The sequence below is a fragment of the Perognathus longimembris genome, chromosome 28 (assembly GCF_023159225.1).
Source record: "Perognathus longimembris pacificus isolate PPM17 chromosome 28, ASM2315922v1, whole genome shotgun sequence".
Lineage (NCBI taxonomy): Eukaryota > Metazoa > Chordata > Mammalia > Rodentia > Heteromyidae > Perognathus > Perognathus longimembris.
In genome coordinates, this window is record NC_063188.1 from 15,359,170 (window position 1) to 15,383,598 (window position 24,429).

At 37.9% G+C, this 24,429-nt stretch overlaps 1 protein-coding gene across 5 annotated transcripts in view; it reads left to right on the top strand.

Annotated features, from left to right (window-relative positions):
- Positions 1–24,159, top strand: part of Mbnl3 (muscleblind like splicing regulator 3) — a 117,812-nt gene extending 93,653 nt beyond the window's left edge. For 3 of the 5 annotated variants that reach the window (XM_048335777.1, XM_048335776.1, XM_048335779.1), the window contains 3 exons: positions 2,369–2,463; positions 3,394–3,467; positions 5,083–11,225. In XM_048335777.1, the coding sequence (XP_048191734.1) occupies positions 2,369–2,463; positions 3,394–3,450 (152 nt within the window). In that variant the 3' untranslated portion in view covers positions 3,451–3,467; positions 5,083–11,225. Of the gene's footprint in view, positions 1–2,368; positions 2,464–3,393; positions 3,468–5,082; positions 11,226–24,147 lie in introns of those variants that run through there. The other 2 variants (XR_007209323.1, XM_048335778.1) reach the window with 2 other exon arrangements.
- The last annotated feature ends 270 nt before the right edge of the window (positions 24,160–24,429 follow it).

Here is a 24,429-nt window from a genome sequence, read left to right on the forward strand (position 1 = left end):
TCTGCTTTCTCAAGTCCCAGTTGGTTGCCACTGTGACCAAATTCTAACCCTGTTAGTTGTGGATGTTACCCCAAAATAACCATTTTTTCTTTTTATAGTAAAACTGGGTAGCTTTGTTTTATATGTATGCAATTTTTAAAGCAGAAAAATTTCAATTGTACAATTTATACAGTACAGTGAAACAATCCCTTCCCACCCCCCCCCCAAAAAATTATCTTTTTATGCTGGTCCTGAAGCTTGAACTCAGAGCCTAGGCGCTGTCCCTGAGCAATTTTTGGTGAAGGCTAGTGCACTACCACTTGACTTCCAGGTTTTGGAAGTCAACTGGAGATAAAGAGTATTATAGCCAGCACAGGCTGGCTTCAAACTGCAATCGTCAGAGTTTAGCTTTCTGAATAAGTAGGATTACAGGTATGAAACACCAGCACTTGGCCCAAAAATTATCTTTATGATCCAAACCTGTAAGTACATAGATGACTTTAAAAAGCTACAGCAGTCTGCAATGTTCTGGAGTGAATTCTGCAGTGTTCTAGGATGAAGCACCGTCTTAGGCAGCAAGGTTATTTCAAAGTGACTCTGATGGTTATTTTAACAACTAATTATACATAGATCCTTTAGTTGGCCACCAGTACAATATGGTAGCCACCTATAAACCATTTTGTATATCACTAATACTGAAGAGGATGAGAGTAACTAGAGGTGTCCATACCTCCTGTAGTTCTCTTGGGCACCAGGAACAGATCAAAAGAAGATAGCTTTGTTCATTGCAGGGAGAGATACTATACTACACTATATACCCTATACTACTCTACCATCTCATATCAACCCAGTTATTTCCATATCCTTCTTGAGGCTTTGCAACATGTTGACCTCCACTTCATTGGTGGACTAGAGTAGTTACAGAGCCCAAAGGACACTGACAGGATTAGAGGGGGGAAAGATCTAAGTGATGATCACACACAAGCAGTACTCAAAAGCATAACAAGATCTGAAATCTGGCCTCTGTTATTGACAGATTAGCTGTCTCCTGTAGGCATTAACAGCATTTCTGTTGATACTCATAAGAACATTTTTATGTATACAATTAGAAGAACAGACTTCCGCAAGCTTGAGAAACATGTCTCTGTGTTCACATTTTGTGACTTGTTTTCTTGGAGATGCTTCTATATCCTTTTCCTTTCAGAACTCTCCTTAGGAATGCAATTGCATGCTTTAGCATTGCTGCTTCTTGCACAGTTGCTGTGCTCTCAAAGGGGAAAATGAGTGTTTTGGGGAATTGGCATGTGAGACAATAAGGAATAACTATAGATAATAGGTCACCAGAGATGGGCAGAAAGGATAACTCTTCATCCCACTTTGGGATATATTTTTTCATTTCTATTAATTTGTATTTTTTTATTTTCTTCCTTTTGGCTGGCCATTCCCTCTCTCAGTAGACTTTCAGACAGTCTGAATTTACTTGACATAGACTGGATAAATGATTACATATAGATGTGTATATATATATGCCATTCCCACATGAATTCTCTGGTAGACTTTCTAGAATAAGCTGGAAAGTATTCAAAGCCTTCAAAATGAGATAGAAATTAGTAGAATCAAACAAAAATCCTGAAAGAGATTCTGCAGGTACTAGTCATTGTAGCTCTAATATTTGCTGTGAAGATGAAATTTACTACGAAGTACCTTATGCAGTTGTTTGGGAATAGCCAGTTTCCAAAAAGCTTAGTAGAGGTGTACTTCAAAACCCATGCACATAGTCCTATCCATAGTCTTCCTATCTGTTCCCCTGCCACAAGCCTACCAATCAACCAACCATTCTTTTTGCATACAGATGAGGTAAGTCTGTATAAAATGTGCCCTTTTACACCTGCAAATCTACTGGCAGCACTCATGCCAAGAAGTCAGAGACCCCAAACACCAATTCCCAATTCCCTAATGCCCATACAAATGTGGACCCCAGTTATTTGTCTGTTTATCTAGCTTTAGATAAATAGCCTTGGCAATACAGAATTTTTTTTACATGCACTCATTATAATACTATAATACCTTGTAAAAATCTGGCCTTTTGAGTCCATTTTGTGATTCTACTAAAAAACATAGCAAAATGTTGACAACGGCTCTATTTTCCTTCATAGTAACTATAATTCAATTTCCCCTTTTCTCTTTTTAAATTCCACCCCCTCCCATTCCATACTGGGTTGCTTGGCGCTGACTCTGATTGCATGCTGTGCTCCGATGTATCCATCATGATGATGTCTCATGGCTTGTGGCTGTGATACCTACCACGTCCCATTCCATCCTACATGTCATGGTTGTGTAAATGCACCACGGCTCTCCTGTGTGTTGCTTCCATGGTTTCCTACTGAAGTACCCATGATGCACGGTGCTACACCTACCACTGTGTCTCCAGCAACAACATCTGCTACCAGCGTGCCCTACGTTGCACCAACTACAGGCAATCAGGTTTGCTCATTTATTTCACCTGTTCAGACCTAGATAACTGCAACACATTGGTCAGGCATGGTATATACTTTGTGGATTTGGTAAAAGACAGTGTTCTATAGACTTACGTATTTCTGGAGCAGTCATCATATTGCAAATTTTCGTTTTTGTGCATGTACACATAGAGTACTCTATGTGCTTTGTTCTTCAACCTGAGACTATAATCAGTGGCATTGTACTCATTTTTACATGGTGACCATTATGTTCGTGCTTGTTATTCTATATCCAATGATTTGCTACCATGCCAATCCTCAAATGTATATATTATACAAAATATTTCTTAAATGTTTTCACATTGGTTAAGACAAGTTGGTGGGGGTTTTTTTTTTTGCTTGCCATCTTCAGTTATTATGTTTGAACTTTAACTTAATGCAATCTTCATGTTACTTGCAGATCCACTAGAATGAAAGCAAAGACATCAGATTTCTTTCAAAGGCACAGATATCCTTATCTTTATCCACAGATTACATCAGAAGTTCCTTCTCATGCAGACATAAGATGTGTTTATGTTGTTTTTCAGGCAGAGTGCCTGGCAAATTGTAAGTTAGGGATGAGTCTTGAAATTGTAACACAGTGCACACAGTAGTTAATGGCTAGTGTTATGAGAGTTCTGCCTTATTATAGTGTTAAACGGCCCACAAAATGCAAGTTCTACTGCTATTTAAATTATAACCAAGATAACTGTGAAACACATATAGCATTCATTCATAAGGGAACAAACCACATTCTAATCTGTGCCTTACAAAAGTAACTACTAGTGGCAATGGTTAAGATGTCTAAAATTTTCTGTGAAATTGATGACAGTTACTGATTCCTATGCCTAGGAGGGAATAGAATTGCAGAATTCTTTCAAGAAACTATTTTAATCTAAAATCTTTTTTACTACTATAGATGCCCCAATTATCACTAGATGAACTGAATAGCAGCATGTTTGTTTCACAGATGTAGAAGTTACCAGTAGAACTGTAAGTTTCTTTAAGTATTAATATAAGTAGTATTTGTAGGTTAAATCTTTTATTTAAATACAGAATTGTATTTGCTAAAGCATTCGGTAAATATTGTCACTACAAGACCTCAGAACTAAACACTGTAACATTTTCAAATGAAAAGGTGAGAATAAATACGAAATTTTCTTAATATGGAAATGACGGCTGGTACTGTATTTTCCCGATGAGCTTACAAACCCGGAAATGAGTTCCTATTTTTCAAGGGATAGGATTCATTAGCCAAAGGCATAAGTCACTTTTGTTTGAATTCCCTAACCTTTTTTGTTGCTTCATTTTGTTGCGCATGTTGTTATTGTTGCAGGAAAACAAAGTAATTTTGTCAGCATTTGAGTGACATGATTATCTTAATGATAGTTTGTAGTGTGCTTCTCCTATAACATTATAGAAAACAGTGTCATCCATTGCACTGTCGTGTTGCTTCCTATTGAAAGCCAAGCAGACTTGTTCCAGCTGTCCTGGATTTTGAGTGACATGATTTAGTAATTGAATCATTATTTTTTCTTCGAATCCTTTTTTAAAAAAAATTTTTTTTGTTATGCTTGGATTCCCCTTCCCACCCTCTTTTAAACTCAGTCATCTCTTGGTCCATAGTAATACACACTAACTTGAGCAAGTTATTCACTTAGAATGTGCTTTTTAAAGGCACTTTAGAATCGTAGCTTTCTGGATTGTAGGGACTTAACTGCAGTCGTTCCTCATGGAAATGTTGACGTTCTCTCACCTATGATATCATTGGGTTGACTATTGGACTAGATCCCCAATTCCTGGCTCATCTTCTTATGCTGCCAGGTTGCCCAGATCTGGAACAGTAACTTTTCAAAAATGCCCATAGCTAACTGTACAGTAAATAAATAGGCCCACTCTGTATCATAAAGAATATCTTTAAAAGATATAGAATAACTGAAAGGAAGTGTAAATTGTAATCATTTGCAGTGGTGGCATTTGGGCTAGTGGCAACTTGGGAAAAAGTACCAAACATGAGCCAATTGGCTTTGTCAACCCTTGCTCCATTCTCCTAGGCTGCTACATATCAAGGTAAACAAAAGCCAAATATAATTAACCTCTCCACAAAACATGTTTGGGCAAAGTTTGGCAGAATATATGTTATTGATATGTAACAGGCACTGGAAATGTCTCTGAAGGTCAAGAAATGTGATTTTTGTACAATTGTCTCTACCTTATTGGGGCTATTTGAATGTGACTGTAAAGCACTGGGGTAAAAAGTGTAACATTCATTGAACACTGGTATTTTTCAAAGTGTTTGGTATCAAACACATGTTCTCAATATATGCCTGTTGGAGGAGATGGACATTGATGTTGGGTGTTCTGCAGGAAGTTTAAGTATCGTGTAGATAATGCAAGCATTCACAATGGAGGACCTCGCTGTGTCCCCATTAGGCCCCAATGGGAATTAGCTACCTACCATCCACAGATCATTGGCAACAGCTTGGTTTTTCACAGATGTAGAATCAGAAATTCCAAGTGGGAACTGGAATAAGAACCACTCTCCTGCCACCTAGTTCAAAAGCCCTTAACTATGTTTCACTCATTCTTTTTTTTTTTTCCCTTCCAGTTGAAATTCTGAACAGCAGAGTTATGGAGTATCGGAATCTTTCCATGAGAGCATCCATATGGCCTTTCTATATATATTCTCGCATGTCTTCTTCCACCAACACAACAATAAACATGGTGCAGTCAATATATTAAACAAAACACATTAACCAGCCAAAAAATTCATATCAAAATAAGCATTAAGGATCAGTGGAGATGTTAAAACAAAATACCAGTACAAAATCAGTAACTATGGATTCTCTTATATCATATATAAATGAGCAGATAGAATACAACCTTAAAATTTTGTGATTTTTTTTTTCCAATTACTAAGTGAATTTCCACAGTGGTCTTACCGTGTACTCATGATGGATGTCTGTTTTTGAAGTGTTACCTTACTATTTTGTTTACAGGATAGTCTGTTGGGTTGATCTAGAAATAACAAACATATTCAGTATCATTTTCTTTATTATTACATTGTATTGGCTTGGAATGTATTTAGTTTTTATATAGTGTTTTGCTGTATATTGTGGTATATGAGTTCAACTAAAATGTTATTAGTTAAGAACAGAAGTATATGTACTTGAAAATCATGGAGGGTTCATGTCAATATCCTTTCTTTACAATATTTCTGTAGGTTTCTTGGGACACACATTTAAAAGGCTTCATTTTGAGTGTGCATAAAAGTTATGTGTATAATTGTACTCTTAGATCAAACTTTGCAGAGTTCCATAAAGTTTCTAAATTTTGGGCAAAGGAGAAATGATTACCTATAAAGAGTAGGAAACTTATTAAAACATTAACCTCTAATCACGCCTCTTAAATAACTTGAAAATTGAATATCCACTTTTTAATGAATTTCTCCCCATTAGTTCTAAAAAATTATGTACTCATGACCTTTTTTTTTGTATCCCAAGAATCCTATTTTCTAAGTTGAGGATCTAAAATCAAGCCATTAGTCATCTTCAGCGGAGAAACTGGCAGTTGGTGGCTTAAAGGTATGCTAATTGCAGGCTTAAAAAAATCAAACAGAAAGATCCAGGCCTGGAGATAGTTTTTACATACTGGCAAAAAGTGGGTAAATCCGTTGCAATGTAACCTTCTATACAAGTGACATTTTCCAAATGTAAATGGCTCATGCTCCTTAGAATACTCTGTGAATAATAAGTATGATGCAATCTAGGAAAAGTCAGTCTGGGTGAAAGAGAATTAGTTCCAATCGAGGCCTTTGGTCTCCAAATGGACAATCTTCTCCCTATGATCACTGAGGGAATCTGAGCATAAGTTTGAGAAATGGGCCGGGGGGAGGGGCGCAGGGAGACATTGAAAATTACTCTTTGCTTTATGCAAAAGAACTAGAAGAGAGGTGTGCAGTTGTCTTTAGATTTAGTTTACCTGAGTTTCCAATTTTGTTAAAGTCATCAGTGAAGGAGCAAGTGCCTGTGATTGATGGCAAGCATGTCCCTGCCTAGATGTTAACATTCACACACTTCTAAAAGCCTTACATATTTTTTTTGGTTTGGATTCATTTATCTTTATATGAGTTTCACCACCAAGGTGAGCTGAATCCTTATTACGAATTCTTATGAAATAATCTTACCTGTGTCAAACAGCAATCAATTTCTGTAGCATATACCATTCCTCCTTTGGTTTATTCAGTTATTAACATTACTATTATTACAGTGGTAGAAACATGTAGTTTGCAGCAACTAAGATCAATATAATATTTTCTTCTAAATATATATTCTCCCATTGGAAAGTATATAGTCACCAAATTTGAGATTAAGACATATATACGTACACCTGAATATTCACATATATAAAAAGAGTTGGTTATTCTTATTCGAAAAATGACAAGAAAAAAATCTTTAGGCTACCTTAAGCTAGCTGGTAGGTTGAATTTATAAACAGTGGTGTTGGCAAAGATTTTTCACTGATAAAACTGAGACCTAGAAGCCTCCATAGCCATTGGGGGACCCTATCTTACTGAAGAACATAGATCAGTCTGGCTTAGAATACAAAAGAGCAAAATTCCCTCTGGTGGTTGGTATCCTTCTGATCTTAACTATCAAAGCAAATCTTTCTCTATCAATGATTTATAACCAGTCTTGCTTGTATTGAGCCACACTGTCCTCTGTCGGTTAACAGTGTTTCCTAGAATTCTGGAGTTGTCCTTTTTTTTTTTGCCTTGTAGAGTCCTTAAACCACTACCTTTCTATGTCCTATAATCTTAACATTTCTAGAGAAGTGGAGTATGCCTTTTAACAATGCCTTGTGTATGGAACTGAGTTTTGAATAATCTGTGCCTGTGCCTCTCCAGGAAGGCAGATTTGATCACGTAAGTCCAGGAAGGCTTTACCGGAGCTAGACTGGATCCGTTCCTGACTGGAGATGAACATGTTTTGGGGTTGGGTGTTTTTTTTGGTGCAAAATGAACTTTTGTGTAATTTGACATTTTGAAGCAACATACTATCTCACTTAACTTTTTAAACTTTTGACAAAGATGTAGATAGATGATAAACCTAGAGTATACCTTAGTGCTCTAAGCACTGGAAGACATTAATAATGACTTATTTTTAGGGAGAGTTTCAGTGAGGGACATTCAGGGTAGTTGTATTTTTGGTGCCACAATTTTGTAGATTGTTGGCATTTTGAAAGTTACTGTGTAAATGATTATAACGAAAGCAAGCTCAAAGCTAAAGTTTTGATCAAATTCAGGAGTTTTGAGGCAAGCGTAATTTTAAGATAGCACTCTTTAAATGAGTTGTGCAATGACATGCAAGTCACCTTTATTCAAGAGAAGACAAGATCAATAAGTCATTAGACTATAAAGTTCCAGTTAAAAAGACAAGTCACAATCTAATCAGTGACTCTAAATGAAAATATACCTAATGAACTGTATATATTAAAATTCCAATCACTTGTGATTCTTAGTTAATATTTTATAAGCTTTGTATTTTACAAGGGCCTCTATTTTTAGTTATCCCAAATTATTCTGTTTGTCCATTCATCTCAGCATTTTGCAAAAATATGCAAGTGTTGAAATTTGGACAAAGTTGGTCATATGCACAGGGGGAAAAAAAACCCTGAGAGATATCTTTTAAGAAGGATTTAGTAGTTTCAATTTTTTACAAAAACACTATGTAACCACAACATGAGTATATTTTAAAGAGGGATTGAATTGGAAATAAATGGATTCATAAAATTTCTATTTAAATACAGTATTTGCTTTTGCAGTTGGAATATGATTCCACAACCAGCTGTTGCAATTCATTTCACTTTTCTAGATTACTCTTTAATTTATAGTTAATCAGGAACTCCATCTTCACTGTCCTCCATCCATCTTCATCTGTTTCTGAACATGCCATTAAGTGTTGTCCACGAATGGAAGGCTTCAGCTTACCTGCTCCCTGGTTTGAGAAAAAAGTCAGCACTACCCCTCTGCTAACAACAGGAAACAAATGAAATTAATTTTTACAACTAGAATCAATTTGTCATGTCATGACCAGTAAGCAAAGTGATGTTTGGATAAGAAACAAAGTTTACATTACATTTGACTAAATAAGAGAGAAGGCTCAAGGACTCCTTGAAGTGCTATTTGGTTTTTTTGCTCCCCCTGGGAGAGTGTCCATAATGATACTCTTAGGTAAAGCTTAGATAACAGATTTTCTGACATCTTATAGGGGAGGCTCTGGTGCACACAATGATGAGAAACTACATTCTCCTTCTTTTCCTCATACATTTCACATACAAAGAAACAGAAATAAATAAAAATTATGAGGGAAATCTTATTTCCCATTTTTGATGAACAGATTTTGATGAATAGATATCTTAAGATAGTGGCCTAATTTGATCAGTGCCCATTGACGGTACTAGAATATATATAGCATATAGAAGAGTATAGCCATTTTTTCCCTGCAAGTTTAGTTGCTAGCCTAATCAAACTGTAAATATTACAATGTAAACTCTGAACCCCAACTTATTATTTGATGCCTTGTGTTCCTTTTTCTTATTGTTAGTTTTTAAGGTTTTGTTTTATTATTTTTATATTGCTAAGTAACCAATGGATTTAAGTTTGAAGAAGAGCTAGAGAAAGTTTAAGTTTTACTACATGTATTCAGATCACTTAGACACTAAAGCATGCAAGATATGGGTTATAGTTAATAACTACTATCTAAAACTCACAGTTGAAGAAAACATTTAATGTTACACAAATAATAATTGTCAACTAAGTATATTTAGCTGTTGCTTTGGCAACAAAACCACAACATGGCTACCTTTAGACATTTGTTTGTCTGTGTGAAATTTTTATCTGTAAACTATATATGTGGTTTGTTACAGTATGAACATGTAGAAGATACAGCTCAAAATTCAGAAAACAGATATAGTGATTTTAAAAAAATGATTCCTAAGTCTCATGTGAAAATTAGTTTTGTGTCCTATGTGATGTTTCGGTCAAAAAGTTCATAGTGTATGGATTCTAGAGTCAGGCCTTATGGTTTATGGAATTTGTTGTATAAACAGGGTTATTCCACAGTATTTTGAACTCAGTCACACCCATTGCATAGATAACATATTACCTGACCCTTTTCTCATAACTTTGTTCAAAATTACCTATTCATATGGCATATGTGTAGTTGTAAAAAAAAAAGAGTATATTTTATAGAATTACATCCACAATTATATGTAAGGATCAAAGTATGATTAAAACATCCTAAAGTGATCTCATATTTGTGAAACGATTCATAAAGATACTGTGGAATTATCACCTTAACAGTGTTTATGAGACATATGCTGCAGTTACCTGATTGTCTCAGTTAGGGTGCGAATGTGTGAGACACACCTTTTTTGCACTTATGTACATAGTCCATGAAAACAATCCTTGGAGCTTGTTTTTAAATATAAGAACTCTGTGATAAAAGTGGAAAAGTAAGTGAGAGAGTGATTTCTTAAGGCTTAGAAAAGGAAGCAATTTTACTCTAAAGCATGGAGTTGCATTGCTGTTGTGGAGGCGTTCCTGTTAGCTACAACTCACCAAAAGAGAACTCTGGAAACACTTGACAGGTTAACAACACGGAAGCAGAGCACAAGTACATCTTTTAGCAAGACCACCAGCAAAGATTGTTTGCTTTGAAAATTAACCCCTATAAGCACATATACAACACACACACACACACACACACACACACACACACACACACACACCTGGTAGGTTTTTGGCAAAGGTTTTATATCAGTGAAATACTTAAATTGCAAGATGTTTGTTCTCATTAAAGTCAATCACATTTCCCCTTTCAAAGAAATATATTGCTATATGCATCAGCTAATAATGGCTATCAATTAGCATGTATTCAACAAATTCCTCTAACATGCAGAAGCTCAAAACAAAGTGGCAAATATTGAAAGATTTCACTTACCATTTCATATGGCCAGTCCAGGGCAGTTTATCCCCTTCAACAAAGGAAAACATGCTACTGGTGTGATGTAAGGAAAGGCATTATTTACCTTACAGCTGCTCAGTGGTAGCTGTTTTCTGACTTACCTGTAGCAGATTATAAACTACTTCATTTTCATTGTGCCACTTCGACCTCTCAATGTTGTTTAAATGAAGCAGAAGATAACCAGCCCAAATCTTGCATAACAAAGGAGCTGCAAGCAAATGTTTGAGTCTGAACATCTTTGCCAGTTTGGGCTTCACTCCACCTACAGATAGCCCTTGAGCTTTCTTTTCATCCCCAGGCAATGAGGTCTAGGAAAAAAATGTAAGTTAAAAAGATAAACAGTTGATCCCCATACTGCTTTTGAGTCCTTCATATCTTCAGGCTGGTAGCTCTTGCCCTGTAGTAGGAACCCATCCTGGAACTGGGCACTTGGTAATGAGCCATTGCTACACAGTTCTGCTAGCTTTCACTCCAGAGTCAGAAAACTAGCACTGCAGCTCTCCCTCACAAAAACCTGGGTCCCAGCCCCAGCACCAAAACAAGAAAAGAAACCGAAAAGTAAGCCAAAGCCAGAAAGCAACCCAAGCCTTATAGTTATCCAATAGCTCAGGACCAGTTGGCTAGAAATTTCGTTTCCCCTTCAGTTCATAAGCATTTAGACTCAGTCTGACAATTTGACTAGCCTTTCCATTCATATAAAATAGAAGTAGGGTGGTGGTGTGGTAAGACCCAGAGTTCAAACCGTGTGTGTGTGTGTGTGTGTGTGTGTGTGTGTGTGTTAGTTAGCAACTCCCAACTTCAGCCTTATCACTAACATAATTTTGTGCTGTCATTTCCTTGTGAATCTATAAACCACATTAAATTTTTTTGTATGTGTGTGGTCCCAGGTATGGAACCCAGCCATGTTCTCTACCACTGATAAGATTTTAAGTAAGAAAGAATCATTTGTAAAACATTAGAAGAAAGACCCCCAAAGCATCCCACAAGAACTTCAAGGAATGTGTGGCATTGTTGTGCATGCTGACTGTTTTTATGTGAACAAGTTACAGAATGAAATGTAAGCAATGGGTTCAACTGAGGCCACAAAAATGACCTCTATATTAGGATGTAGGTTGGTTAATTCCATTTCTAGCCTGTAAGGAAATTAGTCATTAATAGTCAAAAAGTGGATTCTGTCTGAGAACTTCTGTGTGTATGTAGAAACTATACTCAATTTTGTTATACCTAAAAGGAAAAAAAAACTGTATCACTCCAAACTTTGTAGATACTGAAGGAATTCTCACTAGTCACCTATATCATACTATTTTTAAAAATACCTCTGTAATAGACAAACAAAGCCTGCTACTAAGTAGTCTTTGTTCCTCCCAAACACACAACCTAAAGATGTATCTGTCATAGAGCTGCATGGTTTTGAAATTTTATTCTTTATGCACATGCTAATTGTTGATGAAAGAAACCAAATTATTTTGCTGCTGTGTCTTTTGTGTCTAGCAGTTGAGAGAATGATATACCACCATCATGTCATTTTTATGTTTTCTTTTTTATTATGGTTGCTGATTTAATTGTTCAAAAATGAGCCAATAGTTGCCATGTTTCACATTATAGCCATTTGAAGTAAGTCAGTTTGGGGGGATGTGGACATGTTTTCCTTTGAAGAGGTGTCTCTTTGTATTGCTGAGGCTGTTCTTGAACTCATGAGCTCAAGCAATCTAATTCTCTCATGTCAAGTAAGTGGTACAAAGTGGTATAATGGGTTATACCACCATGCCCATCTATAAATTAAAATTTTAACTAAAAAGGTGACATCTGAGTGTACACTTTTTAAAGGTTAACTTTATGCAATCATCTAGCAACAATTTCAAATATAGAAAATTGGTAGAAAATGGAAATTTAAAAATGCCTAAAATTGATCTGGAAGAGTGGCTCACTGGTAGAGTACCCACCTAGCAAGTGTGAGGTCCTGAGTTCAAAGTCCTCAGTGAAAGACAAGAGAGCAAAGAAAAATGCCCACAATTAGAAAATGATTACCCTGTTACAATATGTATTGAAGAATCAAAATACTATGTATGAGAACTATGCTCATAATATTTTGCTTTCAAAATATAGTAGCTCATTCCCTCAACTGCACATCATTGCTTTTCTGTTTTTTTGCTGTTGTAGTGCTATACTGCTTGTTTGTGTTTAGAAATGTGCATCATGTAACCAATTTTAGTATGCTACTTCTTTTATTTTTTGTTCTTTTAATAAAGCATGAAAATTCCTTGGTTATGTCTTATTTTTTATGAATCCATATTCACATAGAAGTTCAGATAGCCTCTATTTATATTCTAGAATATCTGCTGTAATAATAATGATAATATAAAATTTAAATTTGTGGGGGCTGGGAATATGGCCTAGTGGTAAAGTGCTCATCTCGTATACATGAAGCCCTGGGTTCGATTCCCCAGCACCACATATATAGAAAAAGCCAGAAGTGGCGCTGTGGCTCAAGTGGCAGAGTGCTAGCCTTGAGCAAAAAGAAGCCAGGGACAGTGCTCAAGCCCTGAAGCCATGCCCCAGGACTGGCCAAAAAAAAAAATTAAATTTGTGATTTCGCTTAATATCAGATTTTATAAACATAGTAAATTTATTTCCAAATATCTTCAGTATTCTGAATTCTATAGATGACATATTGTTTGTGGTAGCTGTATTATCCCTGTAAGATAGGAGTGACTAACACAGAGAGACATATAGCAAAAGAAAAGTAAAGTTTTAAGATCATGTTTGCTGTTTTCAACTGTGCCTCAGAAACCCTAACGCATGGTCAGAGATAAATTTTTGAAGTTTCTTTGTGCCAGTTATTCATTTATATCCTGCACGTTCAAGGTGAAGCTATTTATTTCCTTCTTTAGATGGACATAAATGGTTTCAGGACAATGAAATGTGCGAATTTTCCCATTCTAATGTTTTCTGTCACTTAAACCTGCTTATCTCCCAGAATGGCACAGGAATGAAATGGGAATCCTTTTTTTTGTTGTTGGAGGACTCGGTCTCAGAGCCTGGGTGCTGTCACTGAGCCTCTATGTGCTCAAGGATAGTGCTCTACCACTGGAGCCACAGTACCACTTCTGGCTTTTGTGTGGTTACTTGCAGATTTTCTGCTCCTGATGGCTTTGAACCATAGCCCTCAGATCTCAGCCTCCTGAGTAGCTAGGATTACAGACCTGAGCCACCAGCACCAGCCTGGGAATCCTTTCTGATCACCAAGAAAACAAGTGTAACATAATAAAACTTTATTCTGCCAGAGTTCTGAACCCCACAAAAACAACCCGGAACTTGTTGACGTTGATCATCCTTCCATAGTTGAGCTAATAGAAAACTGAGATAAGCCTAGTTTGGCTCAGAAGTTATGACAAAGTAAAGTATTATTCATGTGTCTATAATGGGGGCAAGACCCAAAGAGAAGGCTATGTTCCTCTCTGGTATCAGCTGTACCATGGAAATCTCCCTTGCTCTTTGTGCCCTACCTTACTTACTATTTTTAAGGCTATTCTTACTTTGACTTTTCTTGATAAGCCAACTTTAAGCCCTTTGATGTGTTGTATGTGTTCCTGTGAGTCTGATAATCCCAACACTAAAACCAATTCAGTATATTGACCAGAGGTCAGAATCCAGTTTATTCTTTCTCTTTGAAGCTGCTGCATGTTGGGTAATAATTCATGGCGTGTATTCCACCTCTCATCCAAATGAACAGTTGATGTTTCCATCAGTCAGGAAGACAAAACTAGGTGTCGATCAAGTTTTTCTCGGGTACTTTTCAGTTTATTTTCTCAGTGCCTTTCTGATGCCTTCTATTCATTCTTCATGGTAATTTCCAGGCTTCTTGGAGCCCCATGGCAACAACTTATCAGACGTGCATCCTCAGATAGATCTGGAATTTTCCCCTTCAGAACTTCCCTGTTGGCCATCTCCAGATATAGATAAGTGGGTCATAGCTGAGGTCTAAGAGAAAAATGACGCGATAGTGTTGAAGAGTATTAGTGTTGAATATGTCGTCTCTCCCCTGGAAATTGTGACTCTCCATTGGCCCAGAATCAGGCAGCCAAAATGCATAGACAAAGGACATATATTTTACTGAATCAAACTTTAGTCATTGGATCTCAGCATTTAGGAGCAACAATCAAATTCTTACAGAGCAGTGCTGTAGTCAGTCATTTACCACTTCAACAAGACCAAATTGCAAAAAAAAAAAAAAATTCATGTGCTATTGTAGTTGTTAAGATAGTTCTGACATAATGATGAAGCTACTATACTGACTAGTATATATACTGCCAATACACTATTCCAGGGAGGAGAACCCACCTCCCTGGTGAGTATCTCTAAAGAGCGTGACATACTGACAAGTCTGAAGTATAATTCTATTTCTGGGGTGATCTACACTGCTAATATTCAACAGATGAACACACATACTCTTTTTGGTTTACTTCTTTCCTCCACTAGAAATCCTTATTAAAGTGAGACAGTCCAAATTTTCCTTTTAGTACCCAGCTTATACTTCTATATGCAAGAGGACAGTGGGTGTATGAGGGTAGGGATAAAAGCTAAGAGCTCCATGTAGGGTACTTTAGACAGAAGGGACAGCTACAGGATGTAGGGCAAGGTTTGTAAGAGATGCTGGAAGGAGGATGCATATCCAAGTCAACAGATGTCCAAGGCAAAAATCACAAGAGGGGCACAGATTGTCTAGGGAAGACATTCTGCCAGGTACCATTGACTCATACTTGTACTCTAGCTAGTCAGGAGACAGAGACGTGATGACTGGGTTTTTTTTTTTTTTTTTTTTTTTTTTTTTTTTTTTGGCCAGTCCTGAGCCTTGGACTCAGGGCCTGAGCACTGTCCCTGGCTTCTTCCCGCTCAAGGCTAGCACTCTGCCACTTGAGCCACAGCGCCGCTTCTGGCCGTTTTCTGTATATGTGGTGCTGGGGAATCGAACCTAGGGCCTCGTGTATCCGAGGCAGGCACTCTTGCCACTAGGCTATATCCCCAGCCCCAGATGACTGGGTTTTGACATCAGCTTGGGCAGGAAAGTTCATGAGACTCTTATTTCCAATTAAGCACCAAAAAGTAGCTGGAAGTGAAGTTGTAGCACAAGTGGTAGAGCACCAGCTGTGAGGAAAATAAGCACTCAGGCACTGAGTTCAAGCCCCAGGGCAGGCACACAAGAGGGGCTGGGGCGGGAGGTGGGAGGAAAGAAATTGCAGACTTTTCTGATTAGAGGAAGGCAAGTATCTTACCACAGGTGACATAATGTATTGCATTCGTGTACAAAGGCAAAGAGAGTTCAGTGAAAACCCGTAGAGTAGGTGGGTGATAGTGCCTGCTAAAGCAGAGATATGCTCATGAATAACTGAACTTGAGGGAACGCAGAAGGAATATGAGGAATGTGTGCAATTGGCTTGCTACAGAAGCTGCTGAAACCATCAGGAATCAGTGATGCTCTCATGAAGAGAGTAAGGGAGAAGGTTGGGACCAAGACTTTGCCTTTTGCTTTAATGACCTGAAGCGTTGCACATTTGTTCTTGAAAAGTTGGCACTTAAAAGAGAGACGTGTCTGTGTTACTTATCTAAGTATATTGTATGTGGTTATTGATGTGCCTTTGTTAGCAATGTAATAAATGTGTGTAATTCATTCAAAATGTCTCGGTTCTTCTTGGTTTCTATTAAAATCTCAAGTGAACAAAATCCATCAATAGGTGATTATGCTTGGAAAATCTGAACCTGCACAAATCCAGGCAATCACCAGTCACAATTTGGGGCTTGAGGTCCCTGAGGTATTTGTGTTGATAGGCATTCTCCAGTTTTGCAAGACCTCACTGATAGTATCAAGCAAGTATTTACCATAACCTGAACACCAGGTAATGCTAGAGACCACGGGCTGGGGCTATAGCTGGGTTCTAGCATACTCACCCAGCATATGCAAGACTCAAGTACTAGAACTACAAAACAAAAAAGAAAGAACAAGCGTGTGATGAATGCCATGAGGTATTCTAGATGCTTGGCATCTTGAAACCCATTGGGATGAGATTGGGGTGGGGGTGGAGGGCGCAGAGGAATATTAAAACCATTCAGGAAAAAAAATAGTCCAAGAAGGTGGTCAAGGGTCAGCCACACTCACTGTGCTGTGGTCTTAAGCTTGCTCTTTAGATTTGTCTTTCCTTTCTATTGTCTCTAGCTTACTAAAGAAAAAATAGAACTATTCAGTGGTTAAAGCATTAAAAACACATTTTATTAGGGACTGTTGCAGTAGGGGAAAACAGATATCAGGACTGAGCAGGGACAAATCTAATCACAACAAGGGAAAGTGGAGATTTATAGCCAAGGTCCAGGAAGGGGATGGTGTCAGTGGATTGCATAGAGTAAACATAGGGGTGAAGAGTCAGCACCTGACTAAACAGGCCTAGTAGGATTCTTGCTGAAGACAGGCAAAGGGTGAACAGACATCACTTAGTGGGGGTAGAGAGAAACCTGATCAGATATTGAGAATAGGGATTTTGGCTACACCAATTAGTGGAGCTCTTTTTTTAAAAAATAGCAAGGATTTATTTTAGTAAATCAGGACAAAAATATCTCCGTTTTATATACAGGGTATGGGAGTGAAGAAGATTGAAGGTGATGATGCTTGTCTGCTGTCATTATGCTTTTTCAGTGTGGGAGCTCCATTGGATGATGTCATCAGGAAACCCCAATCACACTGCTAATTTCCAATTATTGAGACCATGGGTTCTAGGTGGGTCTAATATCCAAAGCATGGGCACTTCGATTTGTCAGACATGCCCGTTTACTTGCCATCTCCCTACCTCATCAAAGAGTTTGTAGGTTGGGCTGGGGATATGGCCTAGTGGCAAGAGTGCTTGCCTCGTATACATGAGGCCCTGGGTTCGATTCCCCAGCACCACATATATGGAAAACGGCCAGAAGGGGCGCTGTGGCTCAAGTGGCAGAGTTGCTAGCCTTGAGCAAGAAGAAGCCAGGGACAGTGCTCAGGCCCTGAGTCCAAGCCCCAGGACTGGCCAAAAAAAAAAATAAATAAATTTTTTTAAAAAAGGGTTTGTAGGTTTCTAACATCCAAAGTGAGGTAGATTTTCCCTTTATCTACCTTAATCAGGGAATTTGTAAGTTTATGCAACATCTAAAAGAAGAAGATAAGATGATGGGAGGAAAGCTTGCTCTTTCAGTCATTATTTCTTGGTTCTGATTGAACTTCTAAATCTAGGCTTTTAAATATTTTGAATTATTTTTAATTTCCTTGCTACTCCACCTATCTATGTTGTCTCATTTTCCCCTAAAAAACTTTGGTCTGTTTTAATTTTAGAAAGGGGTTCAGAGAGTCAGAGATCCATCTTGTTATGACTGTTTTAAGCTGAGAGTAGATTAACCTAATCTAGCGAAGGAATCAAAATCTATTCATTTCTATTAGCTAAGAAGCAATGTGGGAAATTTACTTGGCAGGAAATTCAGCTGTCATGAATCAGGATCAAAAAGATATAAGAAGTATTTACGTAGTGAGATCTTAATAAAATTGAACCATTCAAAATGTAGAAGTACAAAAGTTGGACCTCATTGGAAAGAGGACTCTTTAAGACCCTGACTAGGGTCTGGGGATTTGGCTCAATGGAAGAGCGCCTGCCTGGTGAGTGCAAGACCCCCAGTTCGGTCCTCAGCTCTGGAAAAAAACAACAACAAACAAACAATCTGACTAACGTCTGGTCAAAGAGATCTCATCGGAGGCAGTCTGCTAAGAGACGATTGTGAGAAACAAAGGAAATTCACCTCCAAATACAGCCAAGTAAGCACAATCCATTAGTCCTCAAGTAAGAGGACGTGAGAATTCCTTGTGTCACACAAAATTTAGTCTTAATTGGAGAGGTCATCTGTGTTGGCTGTACCTGGAGGGCAAACAATTTTCTCATGTCTTTATGATGGGAACTAGTTCTGTGGATTGAAGCAAGTTCTCCCTGCCCCTCCCCGCCAAGGCATTAGGTTCTTACCTTCCTAGGTGAACTGGTAAATAATGGAACTGGTTCCCTCAGTGTTTGCATATCAAAAATATGTCACCCAGGAGTTCAAAGACTAGAAGAAAGCCTTCTTCAGCCATTGTAAGATGTACATATGCTTGAAATGGATAGACAAGGAAATGTTGGAAGAAAGGATATATGGAAAGAAGTCTCCTCCCTTATTTCAGTAGGAAGAATTGTACTTCCTGCTTTTCATTTGTATTTTCAGACAAAGTCTGCATCTTATGTATTACTGTATTTCAATCCTCTCGCATGATGATTAAAAAGCAGTATAGTACAATGCAACAAAACCACAAGAAATAAATCTTTTGGAAAACTGGCAAAGGAGATGCTAAGATATTATCATATCTCTTCTAGAGAAGATATAGCCAATAAATACATGAGCTGTTTGACATCATTGGTCATTGGGGAAGGCAAAACCACAATGAGCACAATTCCTAGGCATCCACTAAAATGGTTATAATTTTTAACAAGAAAAATAATAGTGTGGGTGGGGTTTGTAAAACTCTAAAGCCTAGGGTTTGTTAGTAAGGATTAAAATAGTACCCTCTTTGTGGGAAGTAGTTTGTTGGTTCCTCAAAATACTGAACAGAATTACCATATGAATCAACAATTCCATTCCAGGGTATGTACTCAAATGATTTGAAAGCAGGACCTCAAATAGACACTTACATACCATGTTTCCAGCTGCATTTTTCACAGTTGATTAAATGTAGACTCTACCCAAGTGTCCAACGATGGATGAATGGGTGGACACTCTATTTGCAAGCAATAGAATACATAAAATCCTAAGCTATGGGATATATGTAAATGGTATTTACATGCACATTTATCCTCTAAAGAACAAGAAATCGTATCATACTGGATAAGCTATATGAGTTTGAGGACATTAAGTGCAGTAATACAGTCATATAAAAACAGGTACTGTATAGTTCTACATGTGGCACACAGAGTAGTTAAACTTAGAGGGGCAAAAAGTAAAATGGTGGATACCAGGGACTGACAGAAGGGGAAGTTGTGGGGTGGAGGGTGTGCAGTGTTTAATGGAGACAGAATTTCAGTCTTGCAAGACAAAAAACGGTTGTGGAAGTGGATGGTGGTGAGGAGTGTGCAATGTAATACCATTGTACAACTTACTACCCTTATATGGTATACTTAAAATGACTAAGTTCTTATGCATGTCTTCATATAATTCAAAAATAAGAGCAGATGGCTCCATGACTTGTAGGCTGAGCTTAAAGACAAGAATGGCACTTTGAAGACTGAGGCTCAGTTCGTAGAATCAGTCTACGTAATTTGTTACCAAGCCATTTTCTTTGGTGATTCTGTTACATCCTCCAGAGACCTGGAAAGATGCATATCACAGTTCCTAATAGAATTCTCCTTTCTCTTTGGTCTCCTAGGCCCATCAGTACATTTTCCAAACTCATCTCCCATTATGCTTTTTCTTTTTTTCTTTTTTTAATGTCCAAGCCTTTACTTCTCTTCCCTCTCCCTCTGAGACTATTACGATAAATTCCCCTAAATACTGTAATACTTGAAAAACCAGCCAATCAAATAAGCAATAACCCACGTGATGGTAGTTTCGTTTCTCCTGGTTGGCTCAAAAGGAGATAAGACAAGTGTGAGAGGGGAAAGTATCCCCAGCAGCAAGGAAAATACAAGCTACTGATTCTTACTGGAAGCAAAGCAGGGTAGAGAGTATGGTTCATTATAAGAATATGGGACAGGCCTATTTGTCAGAGTTCTTTTTGTCTGGTGCTAAGTTGCAGAATTCAAAATAAAGTTGGAGTAGAGGAAGGGGTGACATTGTCCAAAAAAGAATTGTACTCATTATCCGACGTATAGAATGGTAATCCCTCTGTACAACACCTTAATAATAATAATGTTAGGGCTGCCTGGGAAAAAAATGGCCCCTCCCCTTTGTTTTCTGTTGGTTGCTCTCACTAGAAGTCCCTACCCAGTACCTGTAACCCAGATCACAGGTGCACGTGGGAGCAGTGGGAGGTCCCTCAGCTCTGAAGTCACTTCCTCATCCTCTGAAATCACTTCCTAATCCACCTGGGTCACACCTCCTTTTCACCCTCCCCTGTATCATCTCTCTCTCAGCTATCACTTCCCACTTTGCACACCTATATCTGATGCAGGCTTGTGGTTTGCTTTTCCTAATAAACTCTCTTCTGCCTGAACCACGTGGAGGTCTACTTTCACCAAGCCTTACAAATCAAATTATATTTTAATTTTTTATTGTTACTATAAAGGTGATGGACAGAGGGGTTATAGTTATAGAAGTCAGATAAAGAGTACATTTCTTTTTGGACACTATCACCCCTTTTCTTGTTCTTTCCCAGTTTTTCCCTCTTGTCCCTACCCACAAGTTGTATAGTTCATTTGCAGCCTAGTGTCCAGTGAGTACCATTGCTGCATTTGTTCACCCTTTGTCCCTCCATAAAATTAGGTTATTAAAAAGAAACAACACTGAAAACGTGGCAACCAAAACAAATCAATAAGTTGGATTAAGGAAAGAGAATAGGTCTGGGGATGTTTAGCATGTTTGACGTTCTGGGTTTCATTCCCCAGACTAAAAGAAGAAAGGGAAAAAAAAAACACCAATTATATTTAAAAAGTTGAAACCTTCATAGGTGGTTTCTCTTCAGGCACAACAGTATGTAGATGCTCAAACTGAAGTTAGAAACCTGTCTTTCTCCTTTTCTCCATTACTTCTGTGACTGAGGAAGTCGTGGCCCATCTTTACATCTAACTACATAAACAATCCCAAAGAAGAGATTTCATTGGTCCTAATAGTTTCAGTTTGTCATTCTTTTTTTTTAATTTACTTTATTGTTATTATAGAAGTGATATACAAAGGCGTTACATGTACACGTGTCAGGTAATGAGTACAGTTCCTTTTGTACAGTGTCATCTGTTCCCTCATTCTCTCCCAGTCCCTCCCTCCGGTCTTCACCCCCAAGTTGTAGAGTTCACTTCCATCAATAGTTTCTAATTCTTAAGACTGATTTATTGACCTAGCTTGAGTCACATGTCCACTTCTTTCTTTCTTTTTACTGTATAGGTGATATACAGAGGGGTCAGGTAATGAATATTATTTCTTTTTGAACAGTTTCACCCCTCTCTCTCATTTTTTCTGTTTTTCCCACATGTCCATTTTTTTTTTTTTTTTGGCCAGTCCTGGGCCTTGGACTCAGAGCCTGAGCACTGTCCCTGGCTTCTTCCCGCTCAAGGCGATAGCACTCCGCCACTTGAGCCACAGCGCCTCTTCTGGCCGTTTTTTTCTGTATATGTCGTGCTGGGGAATCGAACCTAGGGCCTCGTGTATCCGAGGCAGGCACTCTTGCCACTAGGCTATATCCCCAGCCCCCTCCCCCACATGTCCATTTTTTGAAGCTAGTGGAAGGAACATTGTGAGAACTCACATTTCAGGATTAAGTGCCTAATCTTCGAACCAGGAATACGACATTCCCACTCAAACTTCCTAGACAGAGAAGGAGCCAGAAGGGAACGGGAAAGTGAAGGGAGGAGAGAGAGAATGAGAAAGAGGGCAGGAAAAAAAAAGCACTTAATGAAAATCTACAGTGTTGCTCCTAGAAATTTTGGCAATATATATTAGGTAGATAAAACAACAATGAATAATATATTTCCTTACTTAAGAGTCTTTTCAATTTACAAAATGTTTGCAGCTAATAAGACATAATTATAACTGATATGGATGAAAATGTACCTGTATCCTATAATGAACAACCCAAGTTCATGTACCCCAAATGTATTTATCTTAAAGAGCAAGATGTTTCGGTGATTTACAGGCATTTCAGCTAGGTCTTATGTAGCTTTTCATGGCCTTACATCTATCAAGAGGCAAATGGCCCATCTCACTCATGTCTAAGGTCCAATTCCAACCTGAAGAACTAAAGAAAAGTGTTTGGAAATGGAAGCAATGGGCACAATATACAAAGGCTACCAATGAATAGCATAGTAAGTGCCAGATGCTATTCTACTTGGCTGTTCTTAAAAGAGGCATTGCAGAAGTTTTCCCTTCTGGGGACTCCATCATTTGAGCAACTCCCTTCCTGTATGTATGAGTTCACTGGCTTCAGGACTGCCCTAGGGCTTGGAGAAATCACATGCTTTGGGATTTGTTTGGGGGGGGGGGAGTCTGGCTTAAAGTTTCTCAGGCAATAGAATTTCCTTCACAATTTAGTAGGTACCTTGCTTAGTTTTACATTTAGTTCTCTGTAAGGTAAAAACAAACAACAAGAATGACCTACCCAGGATTAAAGTTTCTTTCTTTCTTTTATGGACGTTTGTAGGTAGATGGTGAAGAACTGGCTTCAAATATATAACTTCCTTCTAGCTCTTCACTCTCTCATCCCTAGGGCATAACCCTCAGCCTCATGGCCCAAGATGGCTGATAAAGCTACAGCTATCACATCTACATTCCAGGCAGTAAAATAGGGAAAGGTGAAAAGGACATATCTCTTCCCTCCTAAGGAGATTTCACAGAAGTTCCACAAAAAGACACAATAGTCTGTGTCTCATGGATCAGAACTTAAAGGCAGGGTCAAACATAACCGTAAGAATGGTTAAGGAATAGAGTATAGTCTTTCCTTCCAAACACCAATATGTGTAGACATAAAATGGTTGATACTTTAAAAAAAATAAATATTAAGGTCGATAAGTAGAATTCTACCACAAGAAATCTGATTTCTATTCCATTTCCTAGGGCAATAGTCAAAGAAGAGATGCTGTGAATTCCTATCTCTACACTTTTGCCCTGGCCTGATAGGCAACAAGTCTTAACAATCTTCCTATCACCCTATTCTCTGTTTTAAATGACTCTCTCTTGGCTTTTACACTGAAGTCATTAAAAAAAAACAACTACATTAGGTAGGGGCAACACAGGTATCTTTGGTAGAAGTTAGTGTTTCATTGATCCTTTCTTTTTTATCTTTGTGAAGGCTGTCTTTCTATTGGGGCAAAATATTTAGACATTTATCCCCACAAATGTCACACTATGATTCTCGTTCATTTTGAAGTGCTAATAACACTCGTAAAGGACCATTTAGTGAAACTATACTTTCTTTTCATTTTTTTTTTGCTATTATCAATGCTATTAAATTTTATTCTCCTGGAACTTGGTAAATTGAGGGGATGGGAGTGGTTAGGATAGATGGAGGGTAGAACTATGGAATATGTGACATTGATCAACATGCATGTCCTCACAAACTGACATGTTGAGTTGAAATCCCTTTGTATAACTACTTCAGGATAATCAAAAAAAATATTTTTGTTCTTGGTATATTGAAATGTGAATGATTTTTCGATTTTTCTTTGTATGTGTTACTTGCACAAAGGAGTTTCATTGTGGTATTCTGATGTATGCATACAATGTAGCCAGATCAAATTTTCCCTTTATCTTACCCCTCTCCTTCTCTGCCTTCTTAAAACAATTTCAGTAGGTTTCACAGCTCTATTTTCATATATGAGTTTGAAGTAAAGCATGCCTTTTTCTTCCCCACTTTCAGATGTGACTATTTCAGCCACAGATTTTCTGTTTTGTGTAGAGTATTAGCAAAGGTGATTACAAGCCTCCATAAAGGGGAGGAGCATGATGGAAGGAATGCATTGATCAATATGCATTCTGTTCATAAATTGACTTCTTGAATTGAAACTTCTTTGTACAAGTACTTAAAGATAATTTAATAAAAAAAAGTCCCTCATGAACTCCAACAGGCTGATATCTCTCTATTAGTACCTACCATTTGGCTATTCTTAACACATAAACCTTTGTCCAGAAACTTATGGCCACAGCATGCCTTCTGTACCAGTAAGAATTCTGAGCGTGTTTCAGGCAGAAGA